At 42.9% G+C, this 24,552-nt stretch overlaps 2 protein-coding genes across 2 annotated transcripts; both read left to right on the forward strand.

Annotated features, from left to right (window-relative positions):
* The first annotated feature begins 12,966 nt into the window (after positions 1-12,966).
* cops8 (COP9 signalosome subunit 8) lies at positions 12,967-22,452 on the forward strand. Its single transcript, XM_061088450.1, has 7 exons — positions 12,967-13,063; positions 13,668-13,738; positions 14,042-14,090; positions 15,153-15,285; positions 20,131-20,238; positions 20,372-20,434; positions 21,841-22,452. Exons 1-7 carry the CDS (start codon positions 12,992-12,994, stop codon positions 21,918-21,920), a joined length of 576 nt encoding a protein of 191 aa, XP_060944433.1. The 5' UTR covers positions 12,967-12,991; the 3' UTR covers positions 21,921-22,452.
* trim63b (tripartite motif containing 63b) lies at positions 16,877-17,932 on the forward strand. Its single transcript, XM_061088449.1, has one exon. The coding sequence runs from the start codon at positions 16,877-16,879 to the stop codon at positions 17,930-17,932; it is 1,056 nt and encodes a 351-aa protein (XP_060944432.1).
* Positions 22,453-24,552: the final 2,100 nt, after the last annotated feature.

A 24,552-nucleotide genomic window follows, 5' to 3' on the forward strand; every position in this document is an offset into this window, starting at 1 on the left:
CCAGAGAGTGGGCGGCTTCTGATGCATGAAAGGTCGAATTGTGACAGGAAAAGTTCAGCTCCAGAATGTCACCGGGCAGGACGGGACATCGGCGACAGACAGGAACAGCACGGAGCCGGAGCTGGTGCCCAGAACTATTTTAACAATGAAGTATATTCTGGTCGGCCGAGAGGTTGATGTGGTTGTAGAAGTTTGATGATGAAGGAAAGGACCGCGGACCCAGTACTTACAAGTACAATAATGTTTATTACACAGAAGTTTCACAGGTCAGACGGATACCGTGGTATACCCGGAGACATCACAAGCCAATAGTGACAGTCTGTCTTCTCCCTGCAGGGCAAGAAGTTTTATAGGTGGGAGGTGGGACCCCAAAACTAGAGATAACATTACATCACACAACAGGGCTTCAGCCTAAATAAGGACATGTTTAGTATCTTGTAGTGTGTGGCGTCTTCATGGTAAAGGTCAAAGAGTATTCTCTGGGGGAGAGGGTTAACGCATTCATTCCATAGTGTTTAAGGAGTGTGAGAATCTGAGAATCAACACACCGAAGATGATAACATGTCATCCTGGTTAATGACCATGTTAAAAAGAGTTATTAGCTAAAATCATTAACTCTAGTGAATACACGACAACAACTTAATCCTTTTTAAATGGGGAACTCACAAGTCTTGTATCTCTTATTGATTTTCATAATCTCTACCTCTGATGGTGATGATGAACACAACAACCTGTAGATGCAGCTAAACTGGATGAGATGCGAGGACAAAGGCTTTTGGATAAAGTTTGCTAAAGTTTGAGCTCTTCAGTGGAGTTTTTTGTCCAACAAGCAGCTTTCCCCTCATTCTGATAGAGACAAAGAGACGCACAGTCGAGCTTATAGCTGAAAGCCTGAAACCTCATACAGAGAGAGAATTTGTTTCTGCTCTGAAGCTGCCAGAGCCATCCATCAACCCATCCATCAATTATCTACACCACTTATCCAAGCTCCTGGTTGTGAACCTGGTCAAAATATTCCAAAGTGCCTGTTTGTCTCAAAAACCCATCGGAGAGCAGATAACAGATCTGATCTGCAAACTTTTGCAAAAATGAGGAATTGTTTGATTTTGTTTGTGCATGTTCTTATGAACAAAAGTCTGCTATGACATCTGAATCTGCTGGTGAGTGTGCAGATGCTGATTCGACAAAAGGCTCCAGGACATGAAAAGTAAACTAAAGGAAAGCAGAAAACTTGGTTATTGTATAATGTGGAACTGATGTGTCCCGAAGCAACAATGAGCCCAAAGCTGCAGTAGATGCAACAACCTCGTTCTGCTCAAGTTCTATGAACGGAATCTGCATCTCCGTTTGGGACAAGCTGCGGCTCAAAGCACTTTTCAAAAGTCACTCTTCAAAGAATCAGTTTTTCTAAGGACTGACGGAAAAAACAGCTGTGAAAAGTGAACATCCTCACCACTACCATCTGACATCAGATGCCTCAGCAAAGCAAAGCAGTTCTGGACGTCACATGATAGAGATATATGTCCACGAACATTTCTAACAGAAAGGAAACAAAACAAACAAAAAAAAGATTAAAAAAGTTATGAAATAGAATGTTATATAATCTCAAATGGCCCCTGGGTGGAATCAAGTTCTCCATCATTTTCAGGAAAAAGAAATGTGAGTGTTTCCTTCTCACCACAGTATTGCACCACATGTTGTAAAGGAGATCAGCTGCTGTGGTGGATTTGCTCAACACTCTTCACAATGAGCTGATTCTGTGGATTCAGTCCTGCCACACTGCCTCTGACCACACGGGTTCCACGTGTACTAATCCCTGGAACTCTTCTATAATCTCCGGCCTGCGGATAACTCGTCTGATGTTACGTAACAATGACTTTTTTCTTTCTTGAAAACCTTCTGGTGTTTTACTCACTTCACTCTATTTCTGCTTGTTTTGTTCCAATTTCCTCTGAGTCTTTTTACGTGTTGGATCTTTTTTTAGTCGACAAGTAAAGTCTAAATTTGTATTGGAGAGTGAAGACATTAGTGCAGGTTCAGTGAATTGTGTGATGTTCCTCTGCAGCGACAGCACAGCACAACTCTGACTTGGTCCACTCACAAATTCCTTTTAATCTGTCTCATCTCTTCCTCCTTCTCTTCATCTTCCATTCATATCCAGCATGTGTATTCCTTTATTGAACGATGACGGCGCCCTCTTTGATATACATGACAGAATTAGTCCTTGCTGATGCAGCCATGCCCTTTACAGTGCACGTGGAGGAGAGAGTGCACGAGGCCTCAGACCCTGGGTCGGAGCAACGGGTTGGCTTCCTTCAATCAGCGGCCGGATATAGAACTCACCTTCAATTCTCTTCCAATCATCTTTCCTTCAATTCACAGAGAGTGTTTATTTATATGTTTCGCAGCCGCCTGGGCCTCATTTCCCTTTTTTCAATTTTCAGCTTTTCAATAGCTGAGGAATTGCTATTTACACCCCCGCCCGTCTGAAGTCTGACACTGGAGCCAGTCCTCTCGACAGCCGCTCACAATCAGTAAATAAATCCCCACCTCCACACTTTCATTAGCAGTGACCACAGCGACGGGCGTGTTTGTCCCTTTACCTCCCTCACAGAGGAGGACTGTTGATGGGAGGAAGTGTTCATCTTCTGTCTTTGATGGATTCAAGGATTTGTCAGCACTGCTGGAGCTCGGTGGCTGGATTTATTTCTGTAGAGCCAATCAGTTTGCATTGCATTTCAATTTCCAGGTGGAAAATATGTTCACAGTAACAATTACCAGAGAAAAGACACTTATCACAGCAAAGTATTTTTTGCACAGGAAGAAAAACATTGTCACATTTTCTTGGAGTCTGTGTCTAATGAGGTAAACGTGAATAGAAATGGGTTCTGTAGTTTTGGAGTAATCCAACAGACGGAAAGCAATGACAACATAACCGAAAGGCAGATGTAAAAACCGAGCCTGAGCACTGAAGCAGGCATTCACAGCATTTTAATGAAGAGCTCCAGCCTCAGCCCTCAGGTTTGCTCCTGTCTCCCACAGCTGAAAACCACAAACCAGCCTTATCAGCCTCTGAGCTCCCGGTGAAGCCGCCGGCAGCGACATCAGAAAGGAGAAAGCAAAGCAACGACTGGAGCTGCTATTCAGGTTAACATGGCTCTGAGTTGCTTTGGAAAAGTTGTCGGTGGTGGAGAGCGAGGGCTTGTTGTTCTCAGGTGAGCAGAACTCTGCTGCCTGAAATACATCTGCTGCGTTGCCTGAACTAGTTTACAGACCTTGATTCCTTAGTGTTTCCATAGAATATTGCAAAAGCAGATATTATAGGCAAGTAAATACAATATGTTGTGAATGTTTGAAATGTAACATTTACATTATGTGACTTTATGTGACAATCTGCTGTGGAAGGACATAAACTGATTGTTTTCAGGTATAGAGAATACAAATCTATAACCTCTGTTGTTGGAAACTGATAATGATATACGTGACAATTCCTCTGTCCTTTCTACGTAGAACCAATATTTAAAATAAAAGCCTATTCTACCTTCCTGCGTCTGATGTGATTATCAGTCCAGCTTCTCTTAAAGCAGAGTCTTGTCCAATCAGAGCGTCTCCAATGCATCAGTCTGCTCTAATTCTCTTTGTTTTTTTTATACCTTTCTCGCATTATCATTCTCTTTCAACGTGCAACACTTCAAGTCGGTTTTCAAGCCGGCTCTCTGGGGAGCTTTCCTTCACCTTTTTATATATCGCCCATTAATTATGAATGAGACAGAGGTCTCTGAGGAGAGCTGGAGGAGCAGTGATGGTACAGGGCCACGGGTGGGGGGAGGCGCTGGGGATGGTGCACTATCTTCAAGAGGAAAGAGAGAGGAGGTCCTGCAGCACTGCATAGCCACGTGTTTCTCTCTAAGCAAAGCAGCTCTGTGATAAGTTCATAAATACCAAAAAAGAACACAGAAACTCCCCAGGAGGTCTCCATAATGCTGCTTTGTTAAGGAGCTTTAAGCAAAATGCCAAGGCTGAGTTTTAACCACATTTCACAGCCAAAGCAATCACTCATTTAATGTGGATGCAAATATAACCTTGAAAACACACTCAGGGTTTTCTCTGCTGCTTTGGAGACCAGGACACACTTGACTGTACAGTGAGGCTGCAGAGATGAGAGAGGATGATTAATGCAGCTGAAGACTTTCTGCAATTACAGAGAGAAGAGAGGGAGAGAAACACATGTACATAACATACAGTTCATCACATGTTCATGATGTTTGACCCAGTACTGGAGAAAGAGCCGCATAATGAGGATACAGAATAACCATAATGATGATGCGAAAATAAAAGAACATCACATTGGGAGTTCATTTTTATAACCGATGACTGAAGAGACATCAATGTCATTGTGCTTTCCACCAATCAATCAATCCATCCATCAATCAATCCACCAATCAATCCATCGATCAATGAATAAATCTTTCCATCTTACTAACTATCTATCTGTCTATAGATTTATATCTCCTCCTCAAACAAGTAGGCTTACTGCTTGTAATTCTTCTTTTATCGATTCACTTGACATGTTGATGTCATCATGTCCCATTTGTCCTTTAGTAGTTGTTTTAATCTGGACTGATTTACTGATCATTTCCCTTGTTATCTAATAAACATCTTCCTGATTTGCTCTGTGAAAAAATCTCTTTGTGTTTCTAATCACCATCTTTGTATCAAAATATGTTACCTGACGACCAACAGGACAAGGGAAACAAAAGAAAAGAAAACTGAGAGCAGAAACAGGAGAGAGACAGGAAAAGAGGGATGATGGAGGAGAGAGAGAGAGAGAGAGAGAGAGTAAGCTGAAGAATCTGAAACCACCGCACCCCCCTCATATAAACACACCCTTGTTAATTATCTTGTTTGTATCTTAATATTTAAAATGTGTTTTCAACTTGGTGCTGGAGATAATTGTCGGCCTCTTGAATCTCTAATACAGCTACTGAAGCGGCTTCTGAAGCTTGTGAGGGTCGGTTACAGCAAGTGAGCTTCAGCAGAGACTGGCAGGTAAAAGGCAATCAAACCCAAAATAGCAGATTGCTGATAAAACGTCAGTTACACAACGTGATTTTTAGTCTAATTGTTCTGAAAAGCTGTTTGCAGGTGGCACCACTGCAGAAAAGCAACCCCTCCCCCCTGGATCCACATCTGCTTGGATCATTGCATTTCCTCTGTGTTTTCACCATCACTTCACTTTCAAGTCTTTGCAGAGACATTAAAATCCAACCCGATCTCAGGTGTCCTGACTGGTTTCCAGTGCAGGCAGGATTCTATGGAGCCCAGCGTGATGACAGCAGGAGGTCCCCCGCTGCTCTCATGACCAGAGGCCGTTTCAGATCCACATTTAATTATTAAGCACAGTGAGATTACACTGGCAGATGAAAAGAATAGATTCATGCTCTCACTTAAATGAATGCAGCAGCAGTGGGTGGCTTTCATATCGATATGTTAGGTTTTAAAGAGGGGAATGAAAACAATGGACAAAGCTATACCACAAATATCCCATGTCAGCAGAATGCAGACACGCTTTAAAATAATCAATAGTTTGTGTAGTGTACCAAAATAAATGTGATCAAAATCAAAGTTTATGCATGTAGAGTCTCACTTTATGTTTATCCAATACCATGACAATATATCTTTGTATTTAGCCGTGTGGGAAGCACATCTATCACCAGGCCGACAGCTCGATTTCTCCCTCGGTACAAAAACCCTCTGGTGCTAATTGATTCACAGCCCGTCTGCAGATGGATCATGTGAGAAGACGCCTGGTGAGACACTCGTCATCACTCAGATGTTCTACAGGACAACATCCTTGTGCAGAAGGAATCCATCGATCTGGAGACGACACTGAAGTGAAGCCGTGGTTAAGATCAAAACGGAGTCAGGCTTATGCACGAGGAAACCTCAAAATAATTGCATTATAATCCCATATTTTAACATAATTCCATCCCTCTGTGAAGATACACGATGCAGTTGATTGAACCAGTGTTTAGCAGCGACGTTAATGAACTGAACTGCTCCTCTATCGTTAAAGCATCTTGTTAGGGTTTCATCCAGACCTCTGCTCTCAGCCTGAAGCTCTGAGCTTCTGATTTATACGTGAAATAATGTCGAGCATCCAAGCTTTTCAATTTAAAATGTCACTGATTCTCCTGCATTAGCATAGTTTGGTCACTTTAGTAACTGCAAACAATAGCATCGGTTTATTTTAGATCTCAACATTGTTATAACAATGACATCCCCGGGAAAAAATGCTGTCTCTTCTGTTTACGAGACGACTACTGATCATGTGAAGGCTTCTTGATTGGATGTGCCAATTCATAGGAGGAGATTTCAACCTCTAACCCTTGTGACTCCGTTTCAAGAAGCAAGATATCCCTCGAAAACAAGGGGGAGATGTAGGGAGAAGGGGGAGTAATGAGATTGAGTCAATGAGAATGAAGCAAGGCAGACATGCTGCAGATCATATAAACTGTCATGGAAAATAGAGCTCGTGTTAAGCCTCTGAATCTTTGTCATGTGACAATATGATGAACAATATAAAGTGTTTTCTCTTTCCATTCCTTTGTCAGCTCACATATCAAAGTATTTCTAAAGCTCCAAATCCCCACCTTTGCCAATCTTCCCTTCAGCCCCTGTTGTTGTTGTTGTTGTTGTTGTTGTTGTTGTGAGTTCTTGTAGCTATTTCTGTTTCCCACACGATGTTTCTTCGACATCCACGTCCCACAGGCATCAAATTAACAACATGCTCCTGCAGTGGATCTACGTGAATTTATGCAGTGATAATATTCAAATGTGTTTCTATTTTGGGTAAGTTCACAACTTCAATGTCGTTAAGCCGATTACTTTGAAGACAAACTCGACACTGTGAAAGCCTGATGTCTTTACAGGATGTGACACGCATCAGGTTGAAAGGAGTTTCTCTAACAGGGGCCAGAGATATAACAGATCATAGTTGTTTCTGTTTGAATGAGGTGGACCAATCCAGACGAAAACCATTTTTTGCTCAATTTCAGAAAGGCACAGTTAGAGCAAAACACATGTTTATCTGAAGTATCTGAGAGTAGAGGGGCCTGTGACCCCTGCACCAGCACGATATCAGGAGACATGGGGAAACTAAGGATATCATTACTGGCCTTGGATCTCGAGTACTGAATTTATAGTCCATTAAATACCACATCCACTCAGCAGCTCTCGAAAATGATTGAGTGGACGCTTCCATTCTAAATTAGAAAGAAAAAAAACACAAGCCTTAATTTACTCAGACCTGAACCAGCTCTAAATAATAAAAAGCAACAAAAATTCAGTGATTCATGAATAAAGGTTATTATTATTTGCTTGAGCATTGGTCCTTGGACTCATCCAGTTGAGTTGCATCTTCTTTCCAGCTGCTTCTTTAGCGACATATAATCAACAGGAAACCTCTGGACACAAACATGCTTTTTAAAAGATCTTGTTTTTGTCTGGACTCAGATTGTTCTGTTCCTCTCCAGCCTGTAGAAGAGGAAGGCAGTTAAGATATTGAAGCTCTCTGTGAGACAGCCACCATAACTACGACAGAGGCCTCTTACTGTCACATGTGAATAGATGCACTCAGACTTTGATTTGAGTTGATCCACGCTGGCTGAGCTGCAGCTCCCGCCGGCAGACACAGTGTCGGTCCCGTCTGCTGCTGGGATGAAGAAAACAAAACAGCTGGAGCAGAACCGGCGCTGACTCTGTCCTCCACACGGAGACGCGGCTGCTCGGTGACGCCGTGCTACTGCAACACAAAGTTTTCTGTGGGCATATTATGCAATTTGTCCTGTGGCTTGTGGCGGAAACTATTTTTGTTTATGTAATTCTGTCAGGCTGCACCAACAAGACACGGAGACACGGTAATTCCTGGGTATCACACTCTAAGTCTTTCAAATACAGCATCCAGCAAAGTCGCCTATTTTTGTTCCACTGCCATGTGTGTGTGCTATTTGTTTTTAAAGTCACTTTCCAATGACTGCAAGCAAACAAGCAGAATAACAATCACAAGCCTAATCATACACATGGTGCCTCCATCTGCACCATCGCCAGAATATTTAATAATTGTCCTACTGTGTGTCCTCATTCATGTTCTCATTATAACACACAAACTAACTAACTCCAGGACTTCAACAGCTCCCATGCAGACGACTGCAAAGCTACTGTTTACTCTCACAGCATGAGACTAAATTTGGGTCAGTTGCAAATCCGGTGTAAGCTCAGGATGATGTGGTGGCGTGTTGAGGGCAGCGTGGCTCTGGAGTCCAGGACCTGCAGCCACCTGCCACAGCCACCTTCCTCCGACCTCACAGGTTTCTCTTCAGACGCTTTAAACAGGATTCTACATAGTAATTAAAAAGTATTGTGTTTGCAAAGTCTGTACTTATGTATTCTCAGATATAAAGGCTTCAAAGCCTCATGCCAGAGGAGCTGCTGCTGCCCCTAAAATATCTTACACTTCTTAAAAGTGTTCTAGTTCAGGCACCAGAACACAGGAAGTGAATCGCTTGTCATTTTTGAGACTTTTGTCTATAGTCTTATTTTTAGCTTTGTTGGCACAGACCCACGGGGCAGTTTCAAACACTGCTATTCTTAGAAACCATCTTTTTGAAGATAATAATGATGAATAAACAGCATTGCCACTGTGTGCCATCTTGTGTGTCTGTGTGTGTTTCGTCTGTACAATTTTATAGGTGTGTGTGTGTCAATGTGTATCTGGGGAACAGGGAGAGTGAGTAAATGGCATAAGGTAGAAGACACATGTTGTAAGCATGTCTGAAAACCATCTGTCCACCTCTTGAAGAAGATTAAGTAAATGCAGTGTAAAAAGCTGATTGCACATGTATTTGTAAAAATACAGAATGTACAAATCGAGTGAAAACAATCAGAGAACTTGATAAAGTGTGTAAAAAGTGTAATCTCTATGTGAAAGACTGATTCAGTTTCCATACCTTACATGTGACCAGCATGGTTCTACAGTGTTAACGGTGTCACTCTCAGATGGATGTTACCTTCATGGAGAGCACACCCACAGATTTGTGCTGACGTCTGATTGCGCCCTGTTCCGCTGAATCTGTGATACGAAGAAGCAAAGATGAAATGATGAAAATAAATGAGGGAACAGTTCCCCACACATTCCTCACTGTCATCCTCGCTGGATGAAGATGGGGGGATGCTGGTGCAGGAGGAAGCACAGCAGGCTGCTGAGCTGCCGAGCCGCCGGCCGAAGGCGCTTTGCAGATGCATCAGTTCCCTCAGAGAGAGAGAGAGAACAGGAGCTGTTGTCTAAGTTCAGTTCTTCTGTTTCTTATCTCTGCTGCGAACAGGAAGTTCAGCTTTGCAACACATCTCAGCTTCAGGATATCTGGGTGTTTACTCCTCTCACTTTCCAAGAAGAATTGTGTTTGTGTTATTCTTCAGTGTCATGGAGCTCCAGTGTTGGCCACAAGCTATTTGGAACACATTCTGTTCCCCAGACACACACACACACACACACACACACACACACACACACACACACACACACACACACACACACACACACACACACACACACGCACACGCACACGCACACAAACACACACATCAACTGACATGTGATTGTGTTGTGGATTGGGAGGATTTGAACTGTGAAAGACGTTGTGTGTTTGTGTGTGTGTGTGTGTGTGTGTGTGTGAGTGTGTGTGTGTGTGTATGTGTGAGTGTGTGTGTGTGTGTGTGCATGTATAAGTAAGTTCATCTAAATGCACACTTTAAAGTAGAAGAAAATCAATGAGCAATTTCAGGGGCAATTATATACACATGTTTCATTTGGTCAGCCTGACACACATCATTCTCACGCACTCACAGCTCAATCATAAATAGTGTATGGGTCCCTCCCTCATGTGCGTGTGGAGATCTTAACATTCATCTTGAATGGTGATGAGCTGCGGTGATCTTGGCGAGAGAACATAACCCAGAGGATCAAAGAGGTTTGGGATTGTGCCGAGATGAGTTATGATACGTGATTGTACTGAAGCTCCTGTTGGATCCGATTCACGTTAATCCCATTGAAATCTTCCTCGGTTACAGAGCAGTAAGGATTAAAGGGAAATTAAAATTTGTTTTAAAGCGTCCTTGAAGAGAAACTTTCTGTCATGTGACGTGAATTAGGGGTCGATGGGCAGCACAACGCCTCCTCGGCTGCTTCTCTGCAAAATAATGCAGACGTCACAACCCGGACCTGTAGAAATGGTGGAATAAAGATTTGACATTATCATCAGAAGAAGATTTAGCAACAAAAAAAGAGAAAACAATGATTTTATAGAGTTTCATTCAGCAGAACCCGAAGGCTCATCCCGAACCTTGAGAAGTCCCTGAGGCGGGATCCTGCTCTTCTCTAAGGTTTGGAAACGGTTTCTCACAGCCAGAGGCGAATCTTACCTCTGGGTAAAAGGAGGTGAACGATATAAGATGCAGAGAAAGTGGAGGGAGATCATTCATGATAGATTCAAAAGAAAACTTTTTAATAAAAACATGATGGAATCAAAATGATGACTCTTGAGGCGTACGTTTGGAATCAAGAGGTGAAGGAATGATTTATAGACTTGTATAATAGCTCCGGAAATGTAAACTAACACATTCCGGGGAACATGAACTGTAACTAGAAAGACAAGAGGTGTTGATGATGTGCAAAAATTCCTGATACGATTCCAGTTGTTTCTGTTATGGGATGACAGTCTTGACTGCTTCAGCCTTTTGTTCTTTATTCTCTAACTCTGCAAAACCCTCGCAGGCAGAAAACCTCTTAAATACTGGTAAGGGAAACAGATGGAGAGGAAGCCTGAGAGCATCTGCAGAGAACAGCAGCTACAGGAACACAAGTGAGACTGAGGTGACCTCATTTCTGGATGCAGTAACAACACAACGCTTGACCTCTAGTTTACACAAACAAATCTCTCGCTTTGTCTCAACCAGGAGCAGGTGACGTCTCTGAGGGGAGGATTTATAAAAGCTGAGACCCGACACAATCAGATGAATCAATAATATCTGTTGACGCAACTTCCACACCAAAGCTTCCTGTGTTATCGGTTGAAAAGTCAATGTATGGAAATGAATGATCACACTATGCTGTGGGGGGTGAAAAGGTTGTTGTGTCATTGTTGTGTTCCGTCTCAATTTAGAAACACAAGGTTTTCCATCTCAAAATAATGTATTGGGTCAAGCAGAATGAGCTGCTATTCTTTATTCATTAAAACACGACATATTCTCTGTATAACGACCTAAACAACAACAAAGGTTGTTTGTCTCTCGTCCTGCAGACAAGCAAAGGCCCTGAAGACAATCTCATCCGATCTGTTAGACAATTTTAAAAAAGCAAATCAGAAATACACAAAAATCCTGAAAGCATTTCGTTGTTTTTCAAAGAAAATATGTAGGGCGTCGTCCCTTCTATCTGTTTACCTGTCAGGTCGAGAACAGGGTGAACACAGGGAACAGCTTAATGTCATCAATAACAAGCATCATGGTGACTTTTTAAAAATAAATAACTGTTCATCTGTTACCATTTACATCACAAGGGTACAAGGGGCGGCTCTGGCTGAATGTCGGCGGTTCAATCCCAGTCTCCCCCATTTATCATGTCGCGATCTCCCTAAATATAATCTGTTAATTAGAATGTTCTCTTAGTTATTGTAGAATACAAGTGGCTCTGTTTCTGTGCAGCTTGAGAAGTGAAGAGCACGATAACTCTTCCAGTCTGAGAAGCTGCTCACAACCACTTTACACATAATGAAATCCCCACTGCACTGAGGGAAGATGCTTTTTTTACTCTAGTGTCTGAGAGGTTGTGTGTCAGGATTGTTAAACTGATCGTTTCCATTAGCCAACATCATAACAGGAGATCTGGACATGAAAAGTTTGAATTATTGAGGACGTACCAAGAGAATCGAGTTATCGCCTTGGATTCCAGTGTAAGATACATCTTCTATCTTTGCTGAAAAAGATGAGAAGAGCGTAGATAAGGAAATGTAAGATTGGCCAGTTTAATTGTTGCTATAGTGGGAAATATTATGAGATTCAATCAGTTTATTGGAAGAGTGTTGCACCCTTCAATCACAACATGAAATGTAAAAAAGGGGATTTACGTCAGGATGTAAAAGAAACACAAGGCAATACAAAATATGGAATATAAAAAGGATTTAAATGAATTATTCTAATTAATTATCTAAAACTAAATGAAATAAAATAAAAAGAAGAAGGCAGTGGCAAGAAACAACATTTTAGTAAGAAGACCACTCCAGTTGTTGATAATATATATTTTGGCCTTAAGCAGATATGTTACTAAAAACCAACAGTGTTATATCTAATCTCATTTTAACAGCAAATTGAAGCAGTGCAGCCCCTGAGCAATGCTGCCCCAAGTGGAACTGTAGGAAATAGGACATGATGGAGGAAATGACAAGTTTAGGAGCAACAGCAGGAGGCTCGGATGACTAATAAATAATACTGAGCATTTTACACTTACATTACTTGTATTTATACACTAATGTATTTTACCTGTTTCATCTAAACCCTGATGCTTTAAAACCTGTCTGTTTTTATGCTTCCTTTGTAAAGCACTTTGTTATGGAGTACAAACAATGACATGAGTATAAATAAATAAATAATTGTATAAATAAATACATACATGAATAAATCATTAAATTATTCATGTCTTGTTTAATTACAAACTCTTCATGTATATATTTATTTATTTCCTCATTTATATATTTATACTTAAGTCAACTACTTCCTCCAAACTTTATAAGTATATGTTTTGAAAGATTCTCTATAAATAAAGATTATTATTTGTATTATTATAATAAGTAGTAGGTGCATGATTCGACCGCTGGGGGTAGCAGCGCGCTGCAGCACTGAGGTAGAAGAAGAGTCCGCTGCAGCACCAGGCAGCATCATGCCCACAGCTGTGATCATGGAGGAGAATTATGATAAAGTCTTAGAACAGTGTGAAGCTCAGGAAGTGGAGGTAAGAGATGCACGTGTGTGTGTGTGTGTGTGTACGCCCCCCCCCGGTCCTCCTGCCTCTCCGGGCCGCTTCCCTCCCCCGGTACAAGCTGCCCAGTTCCGGGGCTAACATGCTAGCTAGGTCGCTAGCCGGTTTACAAGCTAGTTTAGCTTCCACCTGCTGTTATTAATTAACGTATGTCTCCAATTAGCTTATTAATTATGGTTTGTTAATGAAGACAACAACAAAAAAGTGTCCTCGGGTTTAACACGAGTGGCTTTATTGTGTTAGTGTTTGTTGTTAGCATCCAGCAGGGAGCTAGCAGGCTAACTAAGGTAAACACAGCTGGAGTCAGGAAGATGCTATCTGATCATTCATGACGTCACGACTGTTTAACAGCTGACCAGGGACCAGTTAGCTGTTTGACTTCAGGACACGTTAGTACCGACCAGTTAGCTTCATTAACACAATCTCACTGGGAGGTTAGTGGCCTCAACAAGAGCTAAAGCAACACAACAACAACACAACTCACCAGATCCTCGTCTCTGTCTTAAGATGTCTTTTACATTTCTGCTCCTTTTCATCTTCAAGCGTTTAACATCACACTTGTATTTCTGTCATTCAGGCTCCAGGAGGCATCGCAACCCCCCAAGTCTACGCCCAGCTGCTGTCCCTCTATTTACTACACAATGACATGTGAGTCCACTGTGTCTGTCCTCGGGGATGATGAGCTTCAGCAGAGACATACACTCTTTATTTGACCATCTTTTCCTCCACAGAGTTTCATAGATGCTAAAGACACAAAATCATGTATTACACATAGTTGTAGTGATCACAAATCGCACACTATTGTAAGTGTATTCTAGGTGTTTGAGTTTGTGCACTCAGCAGGAAAAACAGTTGATAGAAATGTTGTGTTTGTTAATAGATATGCATACAGAAATATGTAAAGTCTGTCCTGTTGTCTTCTGCGTGACAATGTGTGTGAACGTCCAACAGGAACAATGCCAGGTATCTATGGAAGAGGGTTCCCCAAGCGATCAAATTGGTGAGCATGTCACAACACGAGGAATTAATCCTGACACCTTTCTCATTATGATAACACAGGATTGTCCTGCTCTTCCTTGGTCTGTTTACACGGAACTTAACACATTTACCTGTGTTATATCTGACAAAGTCTAACCAATGCTGAGACTTCTCAAGAGCAAGCTGATGTGAATGTCTGACATTAGCCGAGGTCTATTAATTAAGTTGAATATATCATATTAAATACAGAATTAAGACCATTTTCAAATATGCTCAAACAATTATGTCCAGAAACATCTCAGCCGTAGATAAATTGCAACTTGTTTTTAGTAACATTAGCATTTGCTATGTTAGAAATTAGTCCAATATTTAGTGTAACACCATAACACAACCACCAAATGGCCTCGGGGTATCCACACACAATCTGTAGCATAACTACCGACAACTCTCTGTCCCCCTCAAGAGCCTGTGAAGGTTTCGGAAAGAGTTTCTCATAATTTTTGTTGCCACATTTCAGATATTCAAGCCATCCATTGTTTTTGTTCACGTTTTTGATAACAGCTGGCTACAAGCTCTCTACTCCAACTTTGTAATGTTGCTCCACTCTTTCCCGACAGCTCTATCTCTTGTTTACTTTTTTCACTCACGTCTTCTTCTAGCATCTCAGTTCCCACTAGATTTCGGAACGTGACTTTAGGATCTTGAGAGCAAGATTTCCTGTTACATTTAGAAACACATCTATCTCTGTAGGAATCATATCCATTGGGTTAAAAATCCAAGCACTTTTAATGTTGTAACTTTGTTTATATGCCCATTAACACAGACAAATAACCTGTTAGATAAGTTCTGTCACAGTTGTTATTGGGATGTTGTAATGTTCTTGCTTAATATCAGAATGATTACAATCATTTCTGTCCTTATTTATCATATAAACCCCAAAAGATGTGAGTATAAGTAATCTAAGTAATCTAAACCTACTATAATTATCTTTTATGTATTTCGGTGTCCAATCTGTTTACAGTAATATGTTGAGTCCAGTGTAACATACTGACAGATTTTAATCACTTCTCCACGTTGTGTACAGGCAAACCCTGAATTAGCAGCTATTTGGGCCGTTGGCCAACGCATCTGGCAGCGGGACTTTCCAGAGATCTACACGGCCATCGCAGCCTTCCAGTGGACAGAGAATATCCTCCCGGTCATGGAAGCCCTTCGAGGTAACCACCAAAAGCGTGCATCATCCCTTTTACATGTTTATAGAGCTTAAGTTATATTTAAATGCTCTGTACAGTTGGTTCTGTGACACTGTGGGGAAATTACCAGTAGGGACGTTGAAGTGAATTAAATGTAGACTGAATCATTCTGAATAACAGTCACCAGGGGGCACAAGCTGAACACAGCTGTGATGCAGCCGCACTATAAGGAAATGAAATGTGTTTAAAACAGTTGAACACAATTGGAAATGTCTCGACAGTAGGAATAAAGTGTAGTGCTGGTGGCCACGGCTCAGCATAAAGAATAAGGTTTTCATTTCCAAGCTCACATTCACTGACTCACAGATTCTCTTTCATAGTGTAACTGCACATCTTCATATTCCCGTTGTCTAGTTTCCTTATCCTCTTCTGAAAGTATAAAAGTGTTTTGAACAACAGTGTTTGCCCTCATGTGCACAAACGTCGGGGCATTTGTGTCATGTGATGTTTCCCTTGTGCAAGAGGAGTAAGAATAGCCTCTCCCACATGTTTACGGTACTTGGTGTTTATCTGCCGTGGATGCTGACGTATGTCATGAGACACTTGTGCAACAAGGGAGGATAAATGCTTTGTGGATGTCTAGGAATTAGACTTTGGAATCTAAATTCACCCAATTTACATTATTGGTAAGATGAAGGGTTTGGTAAAATATCAAATCAAGAAATGATTTATGCAATTTAGTTCCCATAAGCACAAGTACAGTGGTGTATACTGTATTCACCCGTTGTTTTGATTCATTAAAGACCAGCCTCTGATGTTTGGGGTGTAAATCATATGGTTATATTTGTCTCAGACGGCCGGAGCATTTACTGTGTCTCAACCCTACTCTCACCCCATGTCCTGTCTGACCTTCACTGTATCAACCAAAATAAAGGTTAAATCTCCACCAAAAAATAAGCTAACATATCTAACAATCACTTTTGTAAAAATCCTCTGGAGTTCTCTAAATAACCGGTGCTTTACAAACAGCAGGGAAGTCCGAACAATACATTTTCCTCAAACCTGCCAAAACACTCAAATTAGAAATTAGTGTATTAATTACATTTATGAAGCATTGACCAGCAAATAGATCTTTGTTTTTCTTAAATAGATAAGGAAACACCTCAAATGTACGTAATCAACAATCAACAACCACAACCTCGTGGTCACAGGCTGTTGATGTTTACTGGTTTAGCTCCCGATCCCAGGTAAACCAGTCACATGGGTCCTGTTTGTCTCCGATCGGTCCCCCACTTCTGTTGCTGTTAGAAGGAACACGGTGCCCAGTGGAGCATATGACACATGCTACACTGGGTGGGGGGGGGCATTTCTGTGAAAAGGTCCAGGGCCTGCAAGCAGACAGGAATGTGTGCCCTGGTTGGTTGACAGGATTGGGTGTCACCAGCTGTGAGGGGCTGGTATAAAGGGCAGAGCTGCTAGCTCGCCGCCAGAACAGATAGCCGCTCTATCACAGGCAACACTAAGGAGAAGCCCTCTGACTCTTTAACTCGACAGAGAGTGAAACGTTGGGCGATTAGGAATCTTCCTGGTACAGCTGTAAGCAAAGACTTCCACAATGGACGTTCAGAGGACAGGAACTATGGTCCGGCCCCCCAGCCCCAATGATAGCCTGGAGAAGCAGCTGAGCTGCCCCATCTGCCTGGAGATGTTCACCAAGCCTGTGGTCATCCTGCCCTGCCAGCACAACCTGTGCCGTGGCTGTGCCAGTGACCTGTACGACTCGCGCAACCCCTACCGCTTCTCAGGTGGTGTCTTCCGATGCCCTACGTGTCGATTTGAGGTCGTGCTCGACCGCCATGGCGTCCACGGGCTCCAGCGCAACCTGTTGGTAGAAAACATTATTGACATCTATAAGCAGCAGCAAGAAGGCAGCAACAGTGGAACTACAGAAACTACCATAAAGCCTAAAGAATCCAAAGAGCCCATGTGCCAAGACCACGAAGATGAGAAAATCAACATCTACTGCATCACCTGCCAAGTGCCCACCTGCTCCATGTGCAAGGTGTTCGGTCAACACAAGGACTGCGAGGTGGCACCTATAGCCAGTGTGTACCAGACACAGAAAGGTGAACTGAGCAACGCTATCGATACCCTGGTTTCCAGCAATGGCCGTCTACAGGCTCTTCTCAACCAGATGGAAGACGCCTGCCGTGTGGTGCAGGAGAACGCTCAGCGTGCGAAGACCGGCTTAGCCGAGCGCTTTGACCACTTGTATGCTGTTCTCGAAGACCGCAAGAACATTCTACTAGAGCAGATTAGTAAAGAGCAGGATGAGAAGGTGGCAGCTCTCCGGGCTCTGGCCCAACGATACGGTGAACGACTGCTATCGAGCACGGAGCTCACCGACACGGCGGTGAGAGCCCTGGAGCAGAGTGGTAGCGCCGAGTTCCTCGTAGCTTCCAAGGGTCTCATCCTGCAGACCAAGGACGCTGCTAAATGTTCGCTCGGGGAGGAGAGGCCAGAGCCGGGCTTCGAGAAGATGGACCACTTCACTTTGTCGACGGAGCATGTTGAAGCAGTCCTGGCAAAGATGGACTTTGGAGTGTGTGAAGATGAGGATTTCGAAGATGCAGAGGAGGAAGAAGAAGAAGAGGAAGAGGAGGAGGAATAATGAATATTCAAAATGTTATTGGACTTGTAGGAAATACTGAAATATGTCCTTTAAAGGGATTTAAGGTTAATGAAGGGACTGTGTTTAATGTTAAGGGGAATATAAGGGGACATTGGTTTTGGGCTACAATGGCATGCCCTTAATTCAGTGCAATATTTATGTCAATGTTATATTTGTGTATTTTTATACTTTTGTACTTCTGAACCATGTAAATGGTGACATGTGGTTGAGTCGTGAACATGTAGAATGCCTGAAAAGGCTCACACCCAATACCCTCAAATGAAGGTTTTGGAAAATGGCTGTTATTATTTGTAATTTTTTCTCATCGTGTCAAGATTGTGTTGAAACTGTTTCCATGTCTGCAAAGTGAACATTGGAATAAAACTGCATGAATTTAAAGAATTGACTTTCTTCATTTACCTGAAACATGATATGGATATGAATGGAGCATAAGGAAGGAACATGAAGGTCCAGTGTTACACCTGGTGTTTTATTCAGATAGACGTTTCTTTGCTTCCATCAAAAAAGTTTCCTTTGCTGCTCTTACTTGGCTATGGACTGTATTTAAAAATAAAAGCCCTTGCCATGTCCTGTCTGCTTCGCCTTTGACGGTGAAAAGTTTTTGGGGGGGGCTATTTTTAAGCGGTGAGAGGGTGAGAAATGATAGCAGCCCTGGAATAGACTGAGGAGGAGACACCAGGTCCAGTTTCTCCTCGATAAAATCCCCCTCCCTCCCCCTCATGGACAACTTGCTCAGCAGCTCCCCCCCCGACACACTGACCAGAGGCTTCAGTCCAGTTGCCACTGTGGTCAATTGCTAACGGTCAGGAGGCCACGGTAAAAATACTTGTTTGCCGGGGGGGCAGGGTTACAAAAAGCCCCTTGAGATGACCTGCTTGGCTGCGAGTGGAGCTTTTGGTCTGTGGCCTCATTCCTTTCCCAGCATGCAGTCTGTCAGGTGCAAGGAAGCCGTTCCAACACAAGAAGCATTTCTTCAGTATGAGTCATGATTCACTTTTACCAGATGGGAGTTTAATACAAACTGGAAAAGCAGTGAACTTCCCTTTTCAAGTCATTCAATTGTAATAAAAAAAAAACGACAAAACAATGTAATTACATAAAAAATAGTGTCTTACTGAGAACTGCAGCAGTTACTCCACCTACAAAGGGAAACTACTCTACTCCTAGTTTATTATCTAACTCTAGACACAACTGATACTTAAACCCAAGTCATCAATTTCACATCTTTGACTCTTTTAACATTTTAGCACAATAACAGAGAGAACAGGAAGCTGCTTGGACAGAAGCATGGGAAAGAAATCCTGACAAATCTGCAGCCTTCGCCTCCCAGCTGTCTCTTCTCCTCCAGCCCACTTGTTATTGTTACTGCTGCGAGCTGCTGCCGCCGACTGGGAGCTGCCTGTTGATACACATTCACCGTTGCTAGGCTATAAAACACCACAGCAAATCCGTGCTGGTGTGAAGACCCGTTGCTCTTACTGGTATCTGCACAAGCTGCAGCAACACGTCAAGTCAGACTGGATAAATGGAGCAGGAATGTACACGCTGCACGAAACGTCCTGGATTCACTTTGCTTTGATGTATCAACAACTAGTACTCTTAATGTGGAAGAATTTCCTTTTTTCGCTTTGGTAAAATCACAATCAAATCAAAGGTTCCTCCGAATCAAACTCGGACCCTGAGAGCACGCGAAGCCATTCAAGAAATTTAGTTCAGAACAAGCTTTGTTTTGTGACCTTGTGCCTGTTTGGGTTCAGGAAACCGAACTTGTTAAACCCGAACTTGCCACAAACAAACTTCCAGATAGAACATTTGCTAGAACAGAAATGTGAAAGCAGAATTGTCCGTGTGGGCCCCTAAACATTGACTCTGCGTTTTACCTAAACAGACACATCTGAAACTGCTAATGATCGGAGGAGAGAAGAAACCAGCCTTCGAGAACCCGTCACTCTTGATAAATAGTTGGACACGTTCTAAACGTCCCGGTGCTGCTGCTGATCGGTGGCTTTGCTTACGAGGAACTCTTGAATCCCATGTTTAAAATGACTTAACATACTGTTCCCTCCGGATCAAGTTGCTGTGGCCTCTGCTGTGTACACCATGACCGTGCTCCCCGTGAACCTCCCGTGATATTAATGTCTGTGCTGTTTGTCGCCCCCCCCCCCCCCCCCCCACAGAGAGCACACGGCAGAGGGCGTACAGCCTCGTGGCCCAGGCCTACACGTCCATCACAGCCGAGGACTTTGCTGCCTGCGTGGGCTACACGGTGGAGGAGGCGGTGAAGGGTGAGACTGGATATACACAACCACAGCTGGGGGCGGGGGGGTGATGCTGTAAATATCCATGCACCAACATGACAACACATTTGCTGATGAGTGTATTTTCTTCTCCTTTCCCTCTTGTGTCTTTGGCCAAAAGGTGTGGTGAGTCAAGGCTGGCAGGCGGACCCCACCACCAGGATGGTGATGCCCAAAAAGCCCGGTAGGTGGCGCTGCTGCTCTGTTGAATTGTGCCCATCACGGTTCTGTCGTCCAAACGGTTTTATCTTCATATGGAATCCTGCACAATTTATTAGACACGAGGATTTAAGAGTCTCTTTCAATAATTCCATATAATTCCATATCAGAATCAGAAGTATTTTATTGCCAAGTACGTTCACACATACAAGGAATTTGCTCTGGTTATTGGTGCAAACAATGAACATAGAAACATAAAAACGCAATAAATACAACATGCATAGGAGAGCAATAAAAAATGGGAAACCAGTATATATTTACTCACTGTTTACTTCTTATTTACTCACTTTTTACCAATATTTATACAAAGTAACATTTATTTTGAGATAAACATTTCTGAATAAAAATATATAAAAGATATAAAAGTGAAGTAAAAAAGTGAAATGCTAAATGCAAAACAGTTAACAGTGTCATATTGCAATATGCAATGTAATGCAGTATAATATAATATGCTATGATATAATGTGTTAATTTAACACATCCTAGAGGTGTGGGGGTGGAATAAAAGTCCGAGTCAGGTGGGGGTCCCGGGCCTTGTTGATAAGGCCCACTGCAGTCGGGAAGAAGCTGGTCTTGTGGCGGGAGGTTTTGGTCCTGATGGCCCGCAGCCTCCTGCCCGAGGGAAGAACCTCAAAGAGTTTGTGACTCGGGTGAGAAGGATCGGCCACAATCTTACCTGCACGCCTCAGCGCCTCAGGGTCCTAGAGGCAAACAGGTCCTGTCCATAGGAAGAGATTTTCCTTTTCCGAGAAACTAAGGAACTCAAAGTTTTAAATTTAGTAATTGAGTAAATCTCCCTCGTACAATGTCCATATTTTCAAAAATCTCTTCACCTGCGTTCCTTTATTTCTTACGACTTCTGTCTTGTGTGTCCTCAACGTAAAAGGTCACAGAGTGATTCTTCTTTTCAGAAAACACGTAGTGATTTAGTGCAAACAGAGGAGGAGATGGCGGTCTGTCTTTCCCTCTGTAATCTGAAAACCTCCCTGCCGACGCATCTGCTGTGCACATGTCCTCAGAACCCAACCCGCTCTCCATCAGTCCCCACGTGTCTGGATCCCACTCCCTCCCTCTCCAGCGCCACTGGGACTTTAGAGCACGTGGTGATCGTGGTTGGAGAACAGATCTAACACAGGGATTCTTCTTGGTTTGGTTAAATATAAAATGACATAATGTTACGCAGTGATCTAATGTTGGGATGAGTGGGTCAGCAGGTAGCTTGTGTCCACATGGATCTGAAACCCGAGTTTGAGCTCCAGCACGTGGACTGAAGAGTCCGAACCAGAGAGGTGGAAGACGATCGATAGCACTTGGCACAATGAGGAATCCCCCCGTCTGACTTCACTTCTCCTCCTCCGTCTCTCTCCACAGATCCTCCCCCCATCTCACTGGTTCCCAACGAGCAGCAGTTGGCCCGACTCACCGACTACGTGGCTTTCCTGGAGAACTGATAACCCACCGCTGCCACTGCCCCCCCCATCTTCTGCCCGCTTGGTACTGAGGAAGAACACAAGTTCGGATAGACTCTTCCTCCATCCTACTTCCTGATACAGATGTACCAAAAGCACACCCATCATCTTGCATGATTGCTGCAAGCTCTTCTCTGAGACCTACCTATTTATATTCATCGACTTAGAAAAGCTCCCCCCTTGCTAATTGGTTTCCTAAAACGTTGTTGTCTGTTGGACGACAACTTTGTGTGTATATTTTTTCTGGAGCCCTCTGACATTTGGGTCTGATCTCAGATGAGGTTTTAGGAGGCGTGCTGCATATCATGTCAGTATGTTTTTAACCTCACACACACACCAGGGACAGTATGTACAGTTCATCCTTTCTGTTGAAGCACTCTTAGGTTTCCTGGACACACGTGTCTCCAGGTGACAGAAGTCTCAGCTTGCATGCATCAGTGTGGAGTTCAGTCCTCAGGCCTCATATCTCCAAGTTTATGTTTTGACTGGTGAATAAATATTTTTGCTGTTTCTATTTTAAGTGTTTTCTTTACTCTTTTTACTCCGGAGTTCTGTCACCGAGCCGGCTGGCCTCCATTACGGAGGTTGATTGTTTAATTTCATTTGGCTTCGGGTGTTTTCCACTCCCACTTTATTCTCAGATGAAAAAAAGTTGCATTAACAAAACACACACATGGGGAAGTGCACGGCCACATGTTCAGATTGGAAGCTGTTTCATTTCATACCTCAACCCCGACGTGTGAGTTTCAGTTTAATCAGTGTGACGTAACATTTACCTTTAACCTTTGCAGAGCCGCTTTATTGACAGTTTGGACATTTTAAATTGTCCTATTGAAGCCGAGAGCTCAACTTTAACCTTCTTCAAAGAAGTAGTTTTAAGTCGATGTCAAATTATTAACTCTCTCTCTCAATCTGATGTGTTTGAACGAGCATCACAAAGAACTGACGGACGTTTCATTCTGTAGATCTGGCCGCCACATGTTCTTTAACGCTACAGAATGAAAGTCTTGTGGTGATTATTGTTTTTTTCAGTCCCCTCTAGATGAAGAATATGAAACGTACTGAAAACGTACTTGATCTTGGCTGTAGCTCGGCATTAAGAGGAAGTGGTTCTGTGTTTGATGGATGTCACCACAAACTCATTTCATTCGTTCTTTGTTTCAGACTCGGCGCATCGCAGTCAGTCTTCTTCTCTCATGTCTCCTCACACGTGATCCTCTTCTACCTCTGTTAATATCTGAATGCGCTGGAAAGCATCTTGTTGCTTTTCTTTGCTCTTGGCTATATATGGAAATGTCCCCATATGTGTTTGTGCGTTCGCTGTTTACAAACACGTGTTGCACCCCCCAGCATGTGTTGAGGCAGCGCTGGCGTCCTGACAGCTCCGAACGCCACAGTCACTCAGCACCAGTGTGAGGAGGGAACTGCCCCCCCGCCCTGTCCCACCGCCGCTACACATGTACATGCTGCTACATAAATCCACAGCCCTGGTGAAACTCGGGGTAATGTAACTCTAATATAACAGATTTTAACTGTGTTGTTGTTGCCAGCCTCTATGTGGGAGTCAGTAGTGAAGCCACATGGAAATATGTAACAATAAAACTGAATATCTAACGTGATGCAGACAGTGGACGTCCTCACGTGGCGCTGCAGGCTTCTGTTCTTATTCCAGTTTGAAATGGAGTAATGACAGTTACAGTATGATACTCGGTTTCTTTAACCATTTGCCTCGTTGATGTCTGACTAAGGCTGGTTCTTCTCTTATGTTGTTATAATACTTCCACTATGTTTAGGAAGGTAATTCCGCTTTTCCTCATGTTTGAGATGGTAACACTTTTTAGATTTTGATTTTGAAAAAGGTAGCTAAAGTTTTCTTTTAACCTCAGGCAGCTTACATTTTTAACATTATCATCAGCACTTAATGAGTCTCTGTCACATTACAATGCATCATTTATTTAATTACACTACAAACTAGAAAACGGAGGTGTTCTTAAACCCAGAAACTTTTATGATGATATTTTTCCTGCATAGGTTTCCTGCTCCATAACTCTCAGTAGCTTGCCGATCCTTTGCAGAGTATCTCCAGCCTGTGAACGGCTCGATACGAGGCACATGAGAAAAGATATCGGTGACTTTCTTGCTCTAACAGGTTTAATTCAGTTAAAGATGAATTCCTGTGCAGAACAAATCTCTGGACGTCTTCAGGTTAGTGAGGAAAAAGTGTTAATTTGAGAAACCTTGGTTTGTATCTCACGTGGAATCTGAACCCGTCTTTACAGTCATGGAGCTCTTTAAAACCCTTTCAGTCCGTTAATGCCGAGTAACCCGATGCCCACGGAGAGCGAACAGGGGTTTACAGATTCATATGAAACATAAAATATGTCAGAGCGGTGTGGTGAACCAGCTGGGGGAGAACTTTGAAGTGCGGGACACGAGGTCACACTGTGTTTCCAGAATAAGCTCTGTGGAATGTTACTGTCGTGGCTCCAGCAGTCAGGTTACAGGCGCACATGTTAGTTCAGTGAAGAAAACCGGTTGAGATTTAAACTTTTCTTTGGTTCGATGCTGATGTTTTCTGTTCGTCTGGTGCAAACACAGCCTGTGATTCTGAGAA

Source organism: Limanda limanda, chromosome 16, assembly GCF_963576545.1.
Source record: "Limanda limanda chromosome 16, fLimLim1.1, whole genome shotgun sequence".
Lineage (NCBI taxonomy): Eukaryota > Metazoa > Chordata > Actinopteri > Pleuronectiformes > Pleuronectidae > Limanda > Limanda limanda.